The sequence below is a fragment of the Anticarsia gemmatalis genome, chromosome 24 (assembly GCF_050436995.1).
Source record: "Anticarsia gemmatalis isolate Benzon Research Colony breed Stoneville strain chromosome 24, ilAntGemm2 primary, whole genome shotgun sequence".
Classification (NCBI taxonomy): Eukaryota; Metazoa; Arthropoda; class Insecta; order Lepidoptera; family Erebidae; genus Anticarsia; species Anticarsia gemmatalis.
In genome coordinates this window covers 6,446,396-6,467,860 of record NC_134768.1, presented here as the reverse complement: position 1 = coordinate 6,467,860, position 21,465 = coordinate 6,446,396, and the positions used below count along the sequence as shown (strand labels likewise).

General features: G+C 35.6%; 1 protein-coding gene across 6 annotated transcripts in view; it reads right to left on the bottom strand.

Moving 5' to 3' along the window:
- Nucleotides 1-21,465, bottom strand: part of mbc (dedicator of cytokinesis protein myoblast city) — a 44,534-nt gene that overhangs the window by 5,304 nt on the left and 17,765 nt on the right. For 2 of the 6 annotated variants that reach the window (XM_076130279.1, XM_076130282.1), the window contains exons 11-36: nt 21,140-21,238; nt 20,649-20,825; nt 19,949-20,174; nt 19,355-19,503; nt 18,803-18,984; nt 17,978-18,161; nt 17,271-17,401; nt 16,773-16,947; nt 11,473-11,577; nt 9,392-9,580; nt 8,718-8,938; nt 7,368-7,606; nt 6,815-6,967; nt 6,057-6,453; nt 5,473-5,647; nt 4,867-5,118; nt 4,449-4,584; nt 3,950-4,093; nt 3,545-3,646; nt 3,055-3,219; nt 2,514-2,663; nt 2,034-2,146; nt 1,575-1,696; nt 1,264-1,332; nt 1,071-1,152; nt 458-658 (exon numbers count right to left, since the gene is read on the bottom strand). In XM_076130279.1, the coding sequence (XP_075986394.1) occupies nt 458-658; nt 1,071-1,152; nt 1,264-1,332; nt 1,575-1,696; nt 2,034-2,146; nt 2,514-2,663; nt 3,055-3,219; nt 3,545-3,646; nt 3,950-4,093; nt 4,449-4,584; nt 4,867-5,118; nt 5,473-5,647; nt 6,057-6,453; nt 6,815-6,967; nt 7,368-7,606; nt 8,718-8,938; nt 9,392-9,580; nt 11,473-11,577; nt 16,773-16,947; nt 17,271-17,401; nt 17,978-18,161; nt 18,803-18,984; nt 19,355-19,503; nt 19,949-20,174; nt 20,649-20,825; nt 21,140-21,238 (4,338 nt within the window). The remainder of the gene's footprint in view (nt 1-457; nt 659-1,070; nt 1,153-1,263; nt 1,333-1,574; nt 1,697-2,033; nt 2,147-2,513; nt 2,664-3,054; nt 3,220-3,544; nt 3,647-3,949; nt 4,094-4,448; nt 4,585-4,866; nt 5,119-5,472; nt 5,648-6,056; nt 6,454-6,814; nt 6,968-7,367; nt 7,607-8,717; nt 8,939-9,391; nt 9,581-11,472; nt 11,578-16,772; nt 16,948-17,270; nt 17,402-17,977; nt 18,162-18,802; nt 18,985-19,354; nt 19,504-19,948; nt 20,175-20,648; nt 20,826-21,139; nt 21,239-21,465) is intronic. The other 4 variants (XM_076130283.1, XM_076130281.1, XM_076130284.1 and 1 more) reach the window with 4 other exon arrangements.

Sequence of the window (21,465 nt, the reverse complement as noted above, 5' to 3'; positions counted from 1 at the left end):
GGAACGACTAGTGTAATCTGGCCGAAACTAAGAAAAATTGTTTTTTTTTATTTTATTTATTGATTTATCTTCCTGGCCAACTATAAGGTTTTTCGGAAAGTCATTTCAAGTGATCATACACTGATAAATTGATAAAATTCAACAGTTTATAAACACTTGAAACGCCTGGAATTGTCCTCGAAGCTCGAAACTGTATTTCATTTCCACAAAAAATTAAATTACTTTTCGAACAACCTAATATCTTTACAGGATATGAATGCTATGAATATGGCTTTGCTATGAATCATAGTCTTACTGACAACATAATTAGTAAATCATAATGGCAGGATTAGTCCGGCCAGAAAACACAGCTAAAATAACCAAAATTAGTAACAAACATCTGAAAATATTTGTTAGAAACATACTTATTCACACATGTTAACACTGACGAGTATAATACCATGATACTATAACTGACCTTATTATATACTGCTTTGCTCACCTCTTGACGCAGTTCCCTTATCGTCAACGCCGAGGGTGGGTCATTGACCTCAACAGAACTACTATTGGTCGGTGAACTGATCGGCGTGTTGGTCGTTGACCCGTTTGGGGTCGAATGTGTTGTGTACCATTGACTACCGCTTGGCTGACTACCCACTTCGCTCTGTGAGAATATTAGCTTGAAGTCAAGGTTAAATTATTATTGTTTTGAAGAAGGAAATGTTTTTGTTAGTTTTATAGAGATGTGTTTCACCATTTCTAGAGAACTTTTAAGTATGGATAAAGTAAATATATAAAATAATCTAGAAATAGCAAAGCAGGGCGTTAAAATAGTTTACAAAAAAGAATATAGTATAATACATTATTGTGTAAAATAAATTGATAACTAAAATGTTATAGATCTATAAATATAGACATTAAAGTTAAAAGATAAAGTAATTATGGTATAGATATCTATAGAAAAAAATGTTATAAAGCATGTTAAAATAAAAATAGGTTCAAAATTAATTTATACAAGATGTTACTCAAAGTCTATATAGGATATACAATAGTTTTTTTTTAAGTGTGAATATGTAAATATAATAATGTACCTTTCTTAATTGTCTTTTATTTCTTCTACCGGGTGAGTTTTGTAGCGTTGCAAACCGGTTGACGACGCTACTGCTACTATTCCTGTGGGAAACACAAGTATGAAAGTAGAAATGAAATGAACTAAAAAAAGGAACCAGTTCAAATGATATATTATTAAGAAAATAAACAGATTTTATGAATGATTACACATACCTTATAGATAATGGATTGATCGCGCTCACACTGTTAAAGCTGAAGAATCTGCCTGGTTTTGATGATATACTGGAAAAAGAAGCCATGAAAAGTTAAACTCACGTCAAACGTATATAAAACTATGAAAGAGAACAATAAAATGATACTCAAGAAATAATATGATACTCAAAGGTGTTAAGTATTTTTAAACGACAGTAAAATCTATGATATTTCGATCAAGAAGTATTCTATAGAAAGTTTGAAGGGTCATTATTAGCAAGACTGAAACTCTCAGCAATTGATTATTACTAGGTATAAAAACATTTACTAACTCAGTGCCAGCAGAAATGTCCGATATCCTATTGTCCGCTACGCTTTCCGACTCATGTGATAAACTGTCCCGGAACGGCATGCGTAGCTGTACTTCAGGCGAGTCGACTTCCAAGTCACAGTTCTGTAAATAAAATAACCCTTATATTGATTTAGTTCTAGCAAAAAACATCAAACTGCCACAATTTCACTTTAAATTAGCAAGTTATAAGACAAGTTTCTGATCGCGAATTTGTAAGGGTAAATAGTTTCCCAGGGGTGAAAAGTATCCTAGGTGTCAATCCCGTTAATAAACTCTCGGTACTGGTCAGGTGTTAACTTCATCAAAATTCTTAAAGTAGTTTAGGTGTGTTTGGGTAATATACCCATGTCTAAACGTTCGCATTTAGAATATTAGTCTTTTCACATATTCAAACGCTCAGTCACTGTTGGTACAATGGTATAAGAAAATAAAATGTTACCTTTCGTCCATATCGCTGATGTACGTGTTGTTGAACCCGACGGAAGCACTTGTCTAAATGCGCGTGTAACTCCGCCAACTCGGTAGGACAACGTTCCGCGTGGATATCCAACCCTATTGGATAAGTAAATTCATATTATATGGCTTTATTACATCGTTTCGAGTCGCAGGATGAATATATCACAGTCTGTTTTTGTTTTGAGCTTCTTCATATAGTTTTGGAATTTCATATGTTGCTAGATAAATTGTTTGAAATAAGCAATCACTTTATCACTATACCTCAGGCTAATTTATCATCCCTACTTATTCGGGAATATTAAACGGAAGGTATACTCTATATGTATTAAAGATCTTTAAGGAGACTGTTCGGGCATGCAGTCCCTAACTAACATTTTCCCAGTGTGGTGGACTCAAGGACAAATCTCTCCCATTTGGACCCTTGCCCAGCAGTGGGACTTGCGTGGGTATAAAAAGTACTCACCATGCTTCAAAAGCGGTATTTGATCAGCGATCAAGTCCTTCAGTTCAGCTAATAACGGTGCGTGTTCGGGATGTCTCGCTTCGTACGCGGGCGTTAGGAACGCTCGCTCGTAGTTCACTATACCACCTTGCACTTGCGCGTCTAGAATACCTGTTGGGGAAAGTTATTTAAAGTCAGTATTTTTTTTACTTTTTGTCTAAACGAAACTTCTACAAGACTTTGTCTTTTTATGGAGCAACAAGAAGAATTTGGACTACTTAAAAAGTAACTAAAACCTAGAAAGCTTCGGATGAATATGTAACATATTCCTTGGAAATACAAAATCTGTGATGTCCTACTCTGCTAATTTTGAAATTGCGAGTTTTCAATCAAAACAAATAATCTGCTATTTAGCGAAATAGCTAAATAAAAAGAATCGCGAAATGCGGGTACAACAAAAAATACACTTTCTAATTTACATACTGCGCGACCAGGGAAATACATACAAAGCTGATATCTTACGTTTTAATTATTGTTATATAAGTAGCTTTCATGAACTTACCACTAAGCCTCATTGTAAGAGGATGTAAAGGTGAGTCAGGCGATTTGGTATCAACGATGAGTGATCGTAGTTTTCTATTCGTATCTCTCAGGGCTTCAACTGCGGCGGCCACGGGCGATACCTCGTACGTACGCTGGGAACGTACTTCGAACCAACGGAGAATACCTGTACGAAAAATAAAAATGCAATAGGTTTTATTGGCATATTTTATAGAGTAACAGGAAAATGTCCAGTTGAGTCCTATCGAGTATCAAGAATTTGTCAATAAAAATGTACTGCAACAATATTTTCTTCGGCACCCCTACAGGCGCTGTTTATGTCGTAGGTGTACGAACCGTACACAGAGTTTCCTTAAATTATAAAAGCTGAAAAATTTACACAGTTTCCAACGCAAGTGTGAATGATGGGCAACGATGAAGTTTGGGTCATTATTGCCATTGGTAACTCGTAGGAAGTCAGAACTATCGTAATTGTTTTGTCTGTTACATACCTGGTAACTTTTCACTAAGCAGGAGCTCGGTCCTCTCGAGCCATCGAGTAGCGAATTCGTTTTGATTGACGAGGTCGTCTGTCGAGTCACCTATGGACTCTTCTGTAAACAAATAAACAAGATTATAAAAAAGATTTTTACTAGTTTATTGTTAGAAGCTACTTATATACGCCACTGAAATACACAAGAAAATGGTTAACAGTTCCTTGCATCAAAAAACTATATCATAAATTAGTTTTAGAGATATTTGAAATATTCACGTCGAAACGCTTTTCATACGAAGATTATGATTCGTTTACTGTTATTTATTAATTGCAGTTATAAACTTTGACTTAAATTCTTGATATCCAGAACAATCTCATCAAATAACTCTATTTTTAAGTGGATAAACAAAAATGTCCTTACCGTATCTATGAAAAGGCCTAGAGAACTGGAATTTGTCCACATTGTTGTGTTTGTAGTACTGCAGTATTTGTTCCGCTATCGGCTTGCCAGAGAGACGCTTCAGTTTATCACCCATGACTGGTTCCACTGCGTTAATCTGAAGGTCTGTTGCGGTTGGTTAAGGAAAATAGCAAATAAAGGTACATTACATATATTATTATAGGCATATGATTTTTTTTTTTATTATTACCGAATATCGAATCAAAGGTTCGCACTGCCGATTTACTACTTTTGGATCTTCATTTTCTGCTAAACACGATTTCGTTTTACTCATTTTTGTTTCGAAGGTACACAGAAATATTTTGCGTTACAAAATTAGGGCCCTTATTCATTCACATACAAATGGCATCGATTTCGATACGAACACTATTTCGCAAGTTTTCGTGCTAGACGTACCTATATTAATCATTCTATACATTATTCATACTATTGGCTATTTATTATTAATTTAAAAGGATACATTGTCCATCAGACTCAGTGATTTCAGGCCCTGGTGGGTCTAACTTCGGCAACACTTCCGCGTCAGGCCACTCGTCTAGCAGGCGATCTTTGAAGTCGTGCAGTTGTTCGTACTCATTGCCTCGGTATACGTAGCCCTGTGGATAGTGCACCTTGAGATAATAGATTTTTGAAAGGATTTGTTTATTATAATGTGTATTGCTGATACAATTTTATGAATATAGAATTATTTTGTTATTACTGAATAAAGGTTTTGTTAGGTGCATAGATTCTAGAAGTGTTGTTTACAAACATAAATATACAATTTAAGGTAGGCGTTAACATTGTAATCTTTGTTTTTGAACGCTCAAACTCTACAAATTCAGTAAGACTTAGTTTTAAAATCAAAGAAAAGAGGGAGAAATAAACAATCCACTTACATGCGTAGCCTTCGTCAACAGCTCCGGGAACCCTTTCCCATGGTAAATAACCCTAAAATACCCTGGATGTGACCGTTGCGTTCTCATCATGGCTTCGTACAAGCTCGCCAGCTGACTGTGCAGGTCGGCTAGCGGCGCATAGCCGAGCGCTTCTTCCTCATATACGGAGACTAGCTCTTTGACTATTTCGACCGCTAGCTCCCATTGGTGGCCGCGTTTTAGTAGTTTGGCTATTTCTAGGTATAGGTATTCCTGTAAAAAAAATGTTATATAGCTTTTTAAAATGGATGAAATATATCAGGCCCAATCCGAGGAATTCTGCACGATTTGACAATTAATGATTGTGTAATCGAGAACCCATGTATGAGGTGAGCATTTTGCTGATCAACTTTTCGCCAAACCTTGAAGTTACAAAATGCACAAACATTCCAAACGCTAATAATCAGTATTAAAAACTTCGCCCTAGACTTCTTAAAGTTAAAAATGATCATATGTGTAAGTAAGTGGTAAGTGTGTGACCTGGAGAGCCCGAAAAAATGACATGATGTAGTGCGCAAGATTTGAATGGCCTGACTATGGTAAAAAGTCAATATCATTTGAACATACCTTCAGATCCCTATGCGTAGTAGTATGAGTATCATAATCAATGGTCGGGTGTCGTAACCGCGGCGGTAGCGGGTCGTTGCTCCAAGCTAACAGTTTGGCGTGCAGTCGGAGAGACAGGCCCGCTTCAGCCCATTGTTCCGCCGCTAGATGCATCTTAGCTAGTTTGTGTACGTAACTGAAATGTAAGAGGGGATGTCAGGGAGTCAAGATTTTACAGACTCTACATCATATTAATATTGCGTTTATCTAGTATAAGCTAAACCCAAGTCAAGAAGGTTAAAAAATGCGACGAAACGCTTCGAGAAAAGGTAGGCAGCATCCTTAGCTTGGCTCGTCTTGGTGCAAGGAAGAATAATTCACTAGTGGAATATATTAAAAGGAAGCGTCTAAGTGGTCATTGGAAAATTAATGCGATTTTTTTACTGTTAGACAGTTATCGATTTGATGTACACCACTAATATTCAGAAAACGTGACTACAGCCTTAGTAGCTCGCGTGATTGCACAACAACTTTCTATAAAAAACATACGTTTGTATATGTTCGGCATAAAACTCTAGACGATATCAAATATATATTTAACTTACCGTATATACATATGAGGCCTCTCAATCTGCTGATAGAAATGCAAAACACACGTAGTAATATGCATACGATGTAGCGCACCCGATCGTAACGCGGCACGATTCTGCCAAAACGCGTCCAGTCTTTTTCCTTTCATGCTGCTAGCGTGGTAGGACGGTGATTCTCCCGGTATACACATATTGTCTACAGCTCTGTATTGTAGTAAGGCATCTAGTTGCCTCGCCGCGGCCGCGACAAGGGCCGCAGCTGCGACTTTCAAGCCTCCGCCTGCCGCGGTACAGAGGGCGCCACATAGTGATACGAAACGTGCACGCCACGCAACGTCGCCGTAACCTCGCTCCACCAGTACGTCCACTTTGTCTATCATTTCACTTTCCAACTCTCTTAGTGGACTGTCACCTGTGAAAAAAGAGTAGAGTTTAGAGTAAGGTTGCTTTCTGAGAACAAAACCTTACTTATTGCTGATTGCTCTGCTATCTGTTATGCGTGCGTGCTATACTTTTCTTACAATAATTTTGATTTGTTACTCTTACATATGACAAACAACTCCACGCAAATTACTTGCATACTTAAAGAAAACTGAATTTAAAAAAATAAGTTACAAAATTTCATGCTATTTTTCTTCTACCTATCTTCTACCTTAATATCCTTCTACCTTTTTGTCTGTTGTAAAATTGCTATTATGAAACGAACATTTCAATATAAACACCTATGAGAAAGAAATACAGACAAAAAGTATTTGTTTCCTTTTTCTACTTACCAACTTCACCATGAGCCACGCTATGGCTGTACTCCGTTTGCATCATATCAAAGAACAGCGGTATCGTAGTGTTGCGTACATCCTCGTCGCGAAGGAAACTCACTTCGAGGAACGGCCCGACCAGACACGGGATGAATGAGCGCTTGTGTTCACCTGATAACCAAAAAATATATATTAGGTACTTTTAATTTATTTAAGATCGCAACCCTAAAAGGGGACTGGAAAGACCCAGCCCATGTCAGTCACAGTGAAGTAATTGAAAAGAATTCGATATTTTTTGCTAAATTTGAAATTCGTCTTTATAACATGCGCTCTTAAACTTAATAAATCTTCATATGTCTTCTCTTCTTTCGGAAAATGCATCAGACCAAATGATAATTTTCTCCATAATCATATTCTTGAGAAATACATTTGTAGCATTTCAGTGCCCATTCATACTTGAAGACAATAATTAAGATTAGCTTTAAGACGTACATTACATCAGCTATGGATCCTACGCACACAGTTATGACATATATTTAATAAGTATAGAAACTTCTGAAACAAAACTTACCTAAACAGTACCACATATCGCTCAGACAATCAGCGACTCCCCTCCTAATATCTCCATACAACGCCGTCAGCCGTTGTTTCCTCGCCGCTGGTAGAGTCTCCAGTTGTAACGACTCGGACGTCGCGAGTGACGAGCCAGCTTCGAACCAAGTGCGGCACATCGCGTGTATGACCGTTAACGCTTCTGTGTCTGTTTCTTCGGTGGAGTGAAGGCGTTCGCGGAGTGTTGTTGATAGTAACCTGTAATAAACATAATTGTTTTAGACCTAAGATTTGATAGTTTATGGGTGTATGCCAAACTTTCTACACTGGCAAAAACATTACAAAAATCTTTAGTAGCGGGGCCTGGTTTGTCTGCAGACTTGCCCGTAAGCCATCTAAGCAATTCTCACTTAAGTGCTTACCGTTTAACAAAGTTTTATTTTCAATTCATCGTGTAACCCAGCAGGAAGTTTGTGACATCAATACCATTCAGACACTTTTTTTGTAGGAAAAAGATGCTCAGCAAAATTATGTATTTTGCTGAGCATCTTTGGCACGTAAAGGAGATCGGCAGATTTCGTACAGCTTAAAGTTTGTGTTGTTTCGTAACAGAATTTGTACCACTTATTAAGGGGACTAAGTCACTTATTTTTATTTGGGAGTATTATTTTTAGAAGTCCGGATTAATTAGAAAGTATTTGTTTATTTAAATAATAATTTTTGGTCCATGGCTTATATTTGTTGACAACTAAAGAAAAAGAAAATCTCATGAGACGTCACTTTTCGTCTGACGTCTACGCATCCGCCAATTTGCTGTTGTTTTGAATTGTGGTTTTGACAGCATCTGAGCAATTTAGCGAACTATCGGGGCCTCTAAAAATGGACATAACTTTTACCTCCCAACATTTAAAAATATAAGAATTTTAAAATAAGCTGTCTATCATATTAGCTACCAATTAAAACAAAAAGTAAACCTAGACATGACATTTTATAAGCTGTACGAATTCTTCATATAAACCTGCCGTTCGCCTTTTACTCTAGCATTCTAGAGGTACTTCAGTAGTTAGTTAGTTTTACTAATTTTAATGTAAAAATACTATAGTTAGTAATGTTACCGACCTCAGACACTAATATGCACTAGATTGCGTGCCTCGGACACTAAGTTGCGTGACAGAGATTGTCAGGTCAATGTTCTGTACATCTAACGTTATATAACGTGTTACTCACCTCAAAGCATGTAACATAACATGATGCTGGAGATGCAAAATGTCGGCCCAGTGGGGTCTGAACACGGGCCGCTGTAGTATAGCCAGGAACAACGACAGCGCGTCAGACACAAGACAGTAACGTTATATAACGTGTTACTCACCTCAGAGCATGTAACATAACATGATGCTGCAGATGCAACATGTCTGCCCAGTGCGGTCTGAACACTGGCCGCTGCAGTATAGCCAGGAACAACGACAGCGCGTCAGACACTAGACTGCCGGCATGGTCTCTGTTCTCTGCTTCTAAAGCTCGTACTACCATTGTGTATTGATGTTCGGACATTTGACGTACCATGTCGAGTAGGACTGATATTACGCGACGCTGAAATAAAATGGAGGGATATTAGGATTCTTACTCGTATTTAAAGCGCAACTGAATAACGATAAAAATATATTTGGAACATATTTCACTAACATAGAAATTGACTTGAATTTCAGCAGGTATCTAATATATTTTGGTAGTCAACATAGCTATCTTTGCAACTATATTATATGATTTAAAAAAACTGAAAAACCCGAGTCACTTCACGTGCGAGAAATTAAAAAGGAGGATAATTTAAAAATAAAATATAATCTGCGTTATTCTGTTGTGTTAGCTAAATTACACTACAGAATAAAGTAGTATAGTTTCATCTATATTAGTTCAGTACTTTTTCCGTTACAAGATTAACAAATTAAAAAAACAAAACTTAATCCAGCCATCTAATTGTGGTAAAATCCGGTAAAGTCCCATACACAATGACATGAACTATAATAATGCACTAAAAGTACTCACCAACAAAGCATTATCAGCACTATTACTATCTCTATAACTCTTGCGGTCTTTCAGCATAGAAGCAGCGGTCTTCAAGACAGTTGGCAGCAAACGCCTCGCCAGTTCCGCCCTATCAGCTTCCACGGGGCCGACGTCATCGCGAGCCAGGAGTGACATGACTTCACCGAGGGTTTCCACGCAAAGTTCCACCTAGATGGTATTTTATGGTTAGTTGGTATGTTTTTAATAAGTCAATTAGTTAGAAATGGAAGGAATTAAGTGTAAATAATACGGTTTAGTTTACTTTAGAGATAGTTATTATTTTATAGGATGGTGGGAAAATTAAAAGTTTGAGTGGCCAGTTTCACGACTTATGATAGTAAAAGTCTAACATATCCGCTAGATATCGTGACAGCATAAGTATAAAAATAGCTGTCAACATTCACTTACAAGCCAACCAACACTTATTCAAGAGTGGTAAAAATTGGAGATTTTGATGCATATCGGCGGAAGGACAGAATTATTATTAAAATTTTCGAATTAACAATCGAACAATTGATAATGATAAAGATATAAATAAGCATGAATTACGCGTATAAGCACGCTTGAATAATTACTTGATTAAAAGCACTTTATGATTACTGAACCTAATGAAATTTTACATAAGATATAATATAATAATTTTATAAAAGCACTTTGAAACTCGTTACAACAAAAAATAAATTTATTTATGTTCAAGTAAAGGAGGACACAAATTCTGGGTATATTAATATATTTCACTGCAAAAATATATGACAGACCACGATAAACTGCGTATATCACGAATAACTCGGTATAAGTACTGAAAGCCTTGAAATATATAATAAATAAATATAATAACTATATATCCCTATAATACTCACTCTATCCTCTTAAAGATGGACGCAGCTGCGTGAAACCAGAGTTATAAATGTAATTATACTACATTATATATTATTTTCCGCATTATTACATGGAAGGAACGATAGATAAATACTAATAGGTAAATAAATCTAGCAAAGTTATTATTATTATAAGTATTATGTAATAAAGCTGGATTGATAAGTAGTAAATAGTAGTAATATAATAATATGAGCTGACATGCTGGGCGTTTTTGTATCAACTTAATACCAAGATGTCAACGCGCCTATAGATATAATACGCAAAGGTTTATGCTATCGCGATAACTCTTACAGAAAAAAGTTTGAAATGGTTTTCGAAATCGAATCAAATTAAATTAAAATGATTTTCTGTTATGAACTTGGTACTTATGGTTCGAAAACAAAATTACCCAACATTCATATTTTTTAAATATACAAGCACCTACATGGACGACATAAAGATTATAACACTTTCATGACAGAGGCGAAACATGGCTGAAATATAAAAGCAATTATACACGATTATAACATAATTAATGTGATTTCAAGCTGATGTATTTTCCGTGGGTTTTTTTACGGATTTCTGAGACATTTTCAAACGATGGTACAACCAACATGTTTTGATACTTTGCAACGTACAAAGCACACTTACACGAATGTACACACATCACGATTAGGACATACTGTATGCGTATAGATCTTCTTGCGTCGACTTTACGTATGAAACATCAATTGAATGCACACAACAGTCAAACAGGACAACAATCAAACGGATGAACATTACAGTTTTACATACTTTCTGCAATGTGTTATTTACCCTAACCTGCTTAAAAGTCAAACGTATATATTACGTTTTAACGCAAAAAAGAGGACAAACCAGAATATAAAATAGAATATGCACTGTCCTATGAAACAAAAAGCATTTATTTTATCTCATCACACAAAAGATCTTAGGGCTTCGCTACACTAATTCAATAGCCAATAAATGTTAAAATGGATAAGGCGATATCGATTGTCGAGTAACATAGCATGGCATAGAAAACCAATCTATAACAGGATTGTGTTCCAGTCGCGATAGTTTGAAAACCTATTTTATAAACAAATATTTGTTTAATTTTATTGTAATAACGTTACGAACGAATGTCTGATTAATATAACGTCGTAATTCTTCTCGTGAATGTAATTCTAAAGTTGTATACATACGAATTGCTGATGATGATCGTCTTCCTGAAGCTTTGCGGTGTGAGCTCCCAGGACCTTCGCCGCCTTGCCAGCTGACCGCGACTTGTGGGCGGCCTCGCGGTCCCACTGCCACACCCGACATTGCTAGCGCACACTGACTTATCCCCGAATATAGTTTGCTAGGCATGAATCGTTGATTGCCACATTACGAAGAAAAATATTGAGCTGGTTTTTGTTTTATTTTATTGCTCGGTATATTCTGAAGACAATATGCATGCCATCATAATTCGTTTTATTTTTTTTTTTGTATGTGATTAAATAAGGTCGTAATGTGACATTTTTGATTTGAAGCCAATAAATATTTGTTTTTATATATCGGGAATTCGTCACAAGCGTACACCAATTGACTGATCATTATAAAGGTTTACTCTTTATATTTGTCAATTTAAATTAGTAAAGTAGTTTTTATAGCTCCATTGAAAGCTTTCATCAATTATTTAGTTGGATAGCCAATTAAAAACATTTATAATAATCAGTCGTCACACTAGCGCCCTGTCAGCTGACAACTGTCACTTTGACAGCTGTCAAATGACTGAACGCAAGCGTAAAACATGCAACACATCAAGAGTTTGCACACAATTTAGTTTTCAAGCGACATCGAAGGCGCTTGTTACTTTTTTAATTCGTATTACTTTTTTAATATTTTGAACACCAACATCAAAATGTTGCACTGTTATTTCGAAAGTGAAGTGTAAATGAAGATGTATATGTATGAATACTTAAACTATATAAAATCAAGAAATATAATATCGAGATTAAATAATACTTGTATAAACAGTGCACATAATAATTTCCATACATAAAAATGTGAGAGTTGATAGTTGTATTAGCTTTATAAAAGTCACAGAATATTAGGAAAAACTTTGTTAGTAAGTGTTCACACAGAGTCACGTCTAATAGGCAAAAGTATGGTTCCGTGGGCATGATTACTTCATGGAAGGTTTAATTCAAAGCTGACATTCCTTTAGCAATTACCTTCCTTTAAAAAATAAAAAAAAATCCATAAAAATATGAATACTCGTCTTAAAACAGAAAGGTATTAACCACCTTTTGTAAGGCAATGTCCTTATAAGATCATAGAACACTATAAACAACGATACTAAACTACCTACAGCAGACTCTTTTTTAATGAAGTTGCGTATTTGGATAAAATATTGTCATTTTGTCACACAAAGCTTACTTTTCTCACAGAACAATTGTAAATCTGTTCTAATCATTGTATTTGGAACCATATTTTACCTTCTTCACCAATATAAAAGAACATACACACCAAAAACACTGACCCGTCCACAAAAATGTGGACGATTTGATGTCACCGGCTTTATTTCAAAGGCAGCTTACGCCGACGAAATTCCCTTTGAAAAAAAAGCCGCTGACATCAAATCGTCGACATTATGTCGGCGGGTTGGCGAGTTTAATGTGTAGATTCCTAGAACACACTACAACACAAGTGACGTGTACACAATACATGCACACACACAAACATAAAGTGAAGTTAGTAGATACATATTAATAATGCGATATCGTGAGAGTGGGCTATAATAATTGAGTAGTTTTGATACTTTAATGTCATGTTTGTTTAAAATTTGTGTGCATATCTCACGATGCGGGTGCTACGCGGGTTTACGCGTAGATATTAATTGTTGTAGTTATACTATAGTATTAGAGGCTTGTAGTCTTCATTTTACGACCTCATTGCTTTATTTCTTTGAGATCAAAGATATTAAAAAAAGAAGAAAGAAAGGAAGATGTTTATTGTCACATTATAAATTATAAATTATAATTTAGTGTACATTTAAGAAAAAATATTTTTTGCTTGAGTAGCGTGGCAATGAGGTATTAAGCATAATATATTACAAGTCTGTAATGCGGTGTTAAATCTTTTCAAATGCCTTCTTATGTAGAAAACTTTATGTGAGTATACAGCGGAGTCATCAATTTTTGTTATTATTTATTTTTATTCGTTGTTATGTCAACAGGATAAGTATACTGTTTTTTTTATACTTTTGTATTGCAAGGTATCGTAAAATGAAGACTGAATATAATTTTAGTTTTGTGTTTACATAAAAAGCATGCAGTTCCTTTATACATGTTTTGATGGATATATAATGATTTTGTTAATATGACTGACTAAATGTATGGTTATGGATGCAGTAACTTGTATTTTTTTAATGATTTTTATGTGTATTATTTCTTGTATGTAATGATATCCACTCACCCAAACAAATATAAATATAAAATGATTCGCCAACACCAATACATATATTAATATTAGTACTATGATTCGTATAGGTTAGTAAAATGATAATACTATTACTACTCTATACATTGACTACACACAATGTCTAATAGCTTTCACTGTAAATAGCTTTAAAACCCAAATGTTCTTTGGAAATTTCGGATTTAGTACTTGGAACATCAATGTAATATATCAAAATTAAAACACACTATTAAGATTTAAGATAGATGAGGCAAAACCTGGATAAGACGAGGTTTTATTACGTCAGGTATATAACGTCAAACGAAGAAGGAGACTTACTATTATCTATTCTCGTATATTGTAATAAAAAAGACATTCGACAAGATATTTTTTTGTCGCCTTCTTTTAACCCGATATTGTCCTACCGGACAAGGGTCTTCTCCCAAATGAGGAATAATTTGGATTGTTTCCTTTACATTTACTAAATAAGTCTTAAACAACATTTATTCCAGAACATATGTACAGTGAAAACTGGCAAGCAACAATGAATCTACAACGCACGACATATAGTGCAATTCGGGCTGCATGCATCGGCATGCGGTGCTTACCTCGGTGACTCTGCGACGCGCCACATATGACACACATATACCTGTGGTAGGCTTAGAAACGAATGCATGGGAGGCAAATGACGTCATCAGTTAACATTTTAATACAAATACAATAGGACTTATTTAAAACAAGATTTCTGATATGAATGAAGTAGAATATGTTTAAAATTACTTGCTTTTAGTGTTAGTTACATTAAATCACAGAGATGGCTGATGTTTTAGACATAAACATATAGAATGTAGTATCCAAAGGAGTTTGTGAATTCATGGATAAAGGATTTCTGTTGATGTAGGCTTGCTTGCACAGATGCGGGCATTAGACGCTTCCAATCAACAGACAGTTGGAGTTAAAGAAATTACTAGACGTTTAGCATCAATGATCTGTGCAAACGCCACGAAAGCTGAAGCTCTCTTTATAGAAAGGTTTAATTCAAGTATTTCAGTAACAACTACCAACTACTACTTAACTACAAGACAACGGCTAACCTCAGGTTTGTGAGGTACATTTAGCGGTAGTATATCTATTGAATATCGTTTAAACTCATATAAAAAAACGCTATTGAATATATGAACCTCTGCTAAATGTACTCAGAAACCGGACATTACACAGATAAACAAACACTACTTAAAACACCCCATATCAAACACAGAGCTATGAACAATTATACCATAAAGTTAACTACAGTAAAATCATTCGCCTCCCACAATCGTCTCTCCGCCTTTAATACACGAACGTATACACAATACAAACACATAGTACATTACCGTTGTGCGGTGCGTCATACCATCACACGTACCGGTGGGTTTAAATCACTAGACGTACACAGTGTTATTGACGAGACATTACCTTTGGTAATTGTTTAATAGACTTATAGCGAAGGTTGATAAAGAATGAAATATCTTAACATCAGTAAATTATTCGTTATAACATATTACATAATTATTTAAAAAGTTGAGTTAATGCCTGAGTTACTTGTTAAAAGAACGCGACAGTCAATTATTTTGAACAGAAGAGAACGCGACTGCGTAAGAGAAAAATAATGACAGTAAAATTTTGTTTAAAAAATGTTATATTTCTTTTTATCAACCTTCGCTAAACAGACTACAGCCAGGAGAAAACACAATATTAATGCTAACATTGAAAATAATGAAAATGAGAAAACCGTATAACGACTAAGGTGTACCACACACTCGTAGAAGTTTTAAACGTACGTACACATTCTGAACGTGCACGTATACCAAGTGTGAAGTACACCTTAGAACAAAAAGTTGTTAAAACACTGTATCTATCCCTTTCTTTTAAAGTGTAAAAGACAAGGATGCAACATAAACAGTGTTACCCAATGGTGCAAATATACCCCAGGTTTTTAATGATGGTGAATGTGTTTTACCTCCTGGCTACACTTAAAAAGTATTGCCAATGCGAAAACTAAATATACTCACCTATCCTAACTCTATATTAAACCAATAGATTATATTGTAGTTTTAATTTCTACTACAACATTCTCTATCGATATTGTATGAAATAATTTGTATGGAGTGTGATGATGCGAAACTTTAACAAATTGTGTACAAAAGAAACTTGATACTATTGCATGGAATAGAAAAAAATGTAATCAAATGTAGAATATTATTATTGAGACCGATTTTTTAATCTATATTTACTACATTTCTTTTATACGGCATTTAATAAAAAAGTTACGATTTTCTTTAACTATGAAACTAATTTCTTGGGTTTTAGGTAGGTAAAAAGATATATAGTAAATAAAATTCATTTCGGTTATCATAAGAAAATCGGCTAAGACCTAGTACTAAAGGTGTGTAAATTGATTTCTCAATGAGTTTATTGTATAGAGAAATTGTTTTGTCAAAGAAATTCAATCACGTCGAGTACAAAAATTGTATTTGAATGGAATCGCGTACTAAAAACAAATCTGCGTCTACAGACGTCTACTGCGTCTACACGTAGCAGATAAAACTAACTTTACGTAGCCTCGTAGCCGATCAAAGGTCGACTACGGCTACAGCTACGATAATTTTTTTTTCTAAATTAATGTAAATGTGTGATGCGTGAGATGTTGTGTTCTTTTGTTTCTTGATTCCTTGTGTAGGTTTGTGTTGAGTACTGATGGACTTCATGCATACTTGAGCAAGTTTAGAGAGAAACTTTAAAATGAAAATATAGCTTATAGCGCTTTACTACTTATTTCGAATATGGTAATTTGTTCCCGCCACGGATGAAGAAATATTCCAAACGATATTACTCTTTGTATACCCAGATTCGCGACCTTTTGATACTTAAAGCTACTCTGAACAGCAGCAAATATCACTTGATTATTATTTTCAGATCATTTGATCACCAAACCAACACTGAATATAACATTTAACTGACACAAGTATACATAAAATCCATCAAAACTTGCTTTAATAAAATATTAGTCTAATATATTCACCTCAGCCTTATCCTTCAATAATTCCTTGGTTGTTTCAGCTAGGTGTGGTAGTAACAATGCTCTGGCGCCCGGTTCAGCACATAGAGGTCCTTTGACGAGATCTAGTAGAGCCATCATGCGTTGCTTGCCGAGGCGGTCGAAGGATAACGCGTCGAGCGCTCGGACTATGTAGGCACTGGTGAACGAAAAGTGATGTAAATAATTTGATGATTATCATTACAATTTTGATTATTTTAGACATCGAGAAATGAATGAAGCATTCAAGTACTCAAAAATTGAGTTTATAAGTGACGTCAGAAATCGGTTAATTTCTTTTATTTTCGCTGTCAATATGTTACATCTCTAGATACAAAGCAGTCAAAAGGTACAAATTGTAGAGTGTAGACTGTATTTGAACGTCCTTTTGGATTAAAATTAGCGTTGCTCAAACCAATGTGACAAGTGCTAAGAAGAGTATAGTCTTTTAACGCAGGGGTCAAGCAAGAAAAACAATCTTACCTAAGCTCCGTATCGGGATAAACCTTGATAATGTGTGGTACTGCGTTAGACAGGAACTTAAGAGCCGTCCCTTGGCAAGTCAAAGCATGTTTACCACAACGCATCAACCATACAAGGGAATCTAAAAGGCTCTGTAAAGAAGAAAACATACGTTACAAACACAGCATGCACAAAGTGAATATACAATATTTTTGGAAATTGACTAAACAAATAAGATTATAAAGAGTTCTTCAAATCAAAAACTTTAAACTTTACTATGTTGAGATCATTGTTAGTTTTGTAACGAATATTCATTATATAGAATAGTATCTAATGTATTGCTTATTATAAACATGAAAAAAAAAACAAAAGAGAAAAACAAAACCAAAAATATACAACAAAAACAATCTAACAAAACTGCACAAATTTCATTTGTAGTCAAAGAAATTTACACTCTACTGTTGAAGAAATAAAGTCGAAAATCTACATTACCGTTTAATATATTCGAAATAATTTACACTCTAACCCTCTTATTCATAAACATTCTATAAACCTAGTTTTAGCTACTAAAATATGTTTTCTCTTTTTCATTTGGCTAAGGAGTGAACGAAACAAAACACTTTATAAGCCTTTCATAACTTCATATATTTTTATAAATAATAGGGTAATTCTATACATATAGAGTTCAAAATTCCTTGACTTATACAGTATCATTAGTCTTTTCTTACCTGAAAGAGGCAAAAGAAGTCATGATCGGAAGCCCTATCTCCCAAAGCGCTCCTCAACTGTCGGCTCCTTACAATCAGTCGTATCAAACTCTCTATACACTTCATGCATAGCAGTAGGCGTTTTAACGCCGCGTCGCCCGCGTTCGCCGCGCGAATCACCCAAACCATCACACTGATCAACTTCCTAAAGGGATAAGGGAGGTTTTAGAGGCAGTTTTAACTTGCTGTTTATAATTTTAGTAGTTAAAGGTATAACACGATCTAAGCGTGGCATAAACGGCATAAACGGAGTCAAAGTGTGATGTTTTATAGAGACGACATCTTAGTTAAAGTTTATTAATATAATTTTAGTATTGACTAGGGTCATTACTAACGTGCGGATGACGTCATACGTCATTTAAAGCGGCGGTTCGCTTCGAAACAAAGACATGACACTATGACTTCGCATGTTTGTAATAGTCCGAATATAGTTCGGTTCGTCGTTTACGTCCTGCAATACGTTTTATACCTTTTGAGTAGGATAATATATACGAGGGACTTTGCGTGGGTCGTAAACTTGGTATTTATTAATCAATAAATCAAAGACAACTTTCTAGAGAGCCTTGTATGCAAGGTTTGCGGCTGGCAAATGTAAAAATTACAACATGTGACTCGCGGGCCGGTTTATGCAGCTGACGGTGGCCTAACCGATACTGTGACTTTATTTTGTAACTACATAGAATATTTCATTTTAATCTAGATAAACTGTGCGCGTCGAGGCTCTCTACTAATTTATTGAACTATAGGCCCAACATCTACACACTATATTAGTACAGGGTCACTCACTCATAAGCGATCGCGTCACAGAAGCTCTCGTCAATATAAACGTGCAGCACCGGTTGAAAGTGTTGGTACTTGTGGTCGGCGACCAAAGATATCACTCGCAGCAAACAGTCTAGGACGAGCACCCCGTAGCTTTCTTCTGAGTAGACCACGTTGCCGTCTTGGTCTACTGTCTTTTCTTGCACCTGCGGATTAGACTTTCATAAATTGGAATTCACAGAATTTCTATTAACCGCGATTTGGGTCTCACTGACGTTCGAACGAAATTCACGTACTGAGTTAGGAAACTAGGGTTTAAAATAGCTATAATCAACTAAAAATTTATCATAAAAAATATTTAAACTTTTTAATCCGTCCGTCCGTCCGGTCCGTAAAAATGATATCATTTTTCACCAACTGAATGGCTTTGTATTTAAATGGCATAGATTTTTATTTTTACTGACAGTTTTGTTGCTAACAAAGCTGTAGAATACTTTTTTTATAACGTCAAATTAATGTTAAATTATTCAATACATATTACCAAAGTATTAAAAACAATATAATTACGTAACATACCTGTGTGAGTATACTGAACAGAGCATCTAGAATGTCTTGTAGAAACTTGACGAGTTCTTCACTGGGTACGTTCATCAGCTGTTTGAGCGCTCTACGAAGCGTGCCCTCAGCGTGATGGGTACTCCATTTTAAAACGCCAAGGATTTCCTCTGTGAATAAAAATACATGTTAGTACTCACAATGTTACCAGAAACTTCCAGCTTTTAGGACTCGGAGACCGAGCAGCATATTTTCTTACTAAAATAGGAATTTTTCTGCTTCGATATTCAATCAAAAGTATAATTTTTCCAACGAACCTGAATGCAATTGTAATTGTAATCGGCGCTTTCACCATTTTTCAAAAAGTTATCATACATTTTAGCTACTATATCAGTCGAGTAATCGTTGAACCCCGCCCTTAAGATTTCATCACCAATGTCATATAAAACGTACGGTATCTGAATTTGGACTCAATCAGCGTATACTATTAAAAGGACTAACCCCCGATTTCTGACGTCCATTTAGCAGTAGTTTATCTATTCAATAGCGTTTAAAATCATACAAAAAAGACGCTAAACGTACTCAGGAACTGGGATAAAAAGCTTTAAAACTTACCTCTCTGAGTGAGTTTCGTAGAACACAACTTAGTGGCGACAGTGAGCGTGTCTCGATGTACAAGCGAGAGTACGCCGCGAGTGAGTCCGTTCTCAGCGCCGGCGGGCAGCTCGCTTCGCTTGGACGGCACGCCGAGACACGCGGCGCACGCCTCCGCTTCAACATCTGTGGGTAGCTGTTGCTTCTGTTTGTCGTTTTGTTGCGAGTTCGAACGTTTTATGTCGATCTATAAAGAGGATAAATGTTAGTCATGTGTGTGAAGTTACACGTGAAATTCGTACGTGTACGTGTACGTGTACGGTAGTACATGGTGTGACTCAAGTAATGGACCCATGGCTTTACATGCTCTCTGAGGCACGTAAGTGTACTACCTCAAGTTTGTAGCTTCGTACAGCTCACAAAGATTTTCTTGATGGAAACATCCAGGAATAAATTATTGGCTTGGCACGGAATTCGAACCCGAGACCTCTAGCATAGCAGTCGCATACTCTACTGACACGCCATAGATGCAATTACTAAAAAGTAAGACTTCGCAAAGCTAAAATCTTTAGAGATATCTTTATAATGTAATTTTCTAATAAGGACCAAATTTAAGCAATGGTTTTGGTGTTTTGCGCTCTCTAATAGTAAATTTCATAATGCTTATTCATGATTACCATTTATTAATACGCTATTTATAAATACATGATGATCAATTTACCTTATAAACGCACAAGTTATGTTGCGTATCTGGTGTAGTGGTACCTTCCCGCTGCATCAGTCGTAGGTATGATAAAGCGAAATGTTTCTCCGCCCTGTCTTTAGCTTCATTTGATGAACGATGTCGGCAGAGGAATACTAGATGAGCTTCTTTAAATGCTTCGATGTTTAGACACACCTAGGAAAAAAGTTATAATTGTTTATAACAGACACAAACACAGCATCGATGGAATAGTGGTACATGGTCTTGAGATTATTTTGGGTATTATCACTTTTTTAGGAATACAAACTAACCCACACTTGGTCAGCGTGGAAACCTTTCCCCATTCCGGGAAAAGACTGTCGCCTAACTCTTAGACGGTATAAAGTAAAATGGAACAGTCTAGAAATCTGTACTTAATTTTTAGTTATACCATTGGGTATTGTAATTTTGTACAGTTCGCAGTACTACATGAAATGAGGTACTACAGTACTACGAAATATCTTTTATACCTTGAAGACTTCTTGCCACCGCGGCCTGTCATCATGATAATACACAACCGAAGTATACTCGTCTGCTAAAGGCATTCCCTCTCCAATAGACACAACTCCCTGCAAGGAAAAAACAATTTATTAAGCTCTTTATACTAAAGAACACATATTAGCTAACGTAAACAATGTGTCCTTAGTGGTAGAATTTATCAACCACTTAATACACACTGCTTATAATCTATCCAAACAAATGGCTAGATGAACAAAATTCTTTAAACAATACTGGAAATATCGTTAATCAGAAACGTACAGCCGGTTCCAAAAATGAAGTTTGGGGCTTCGAGCAT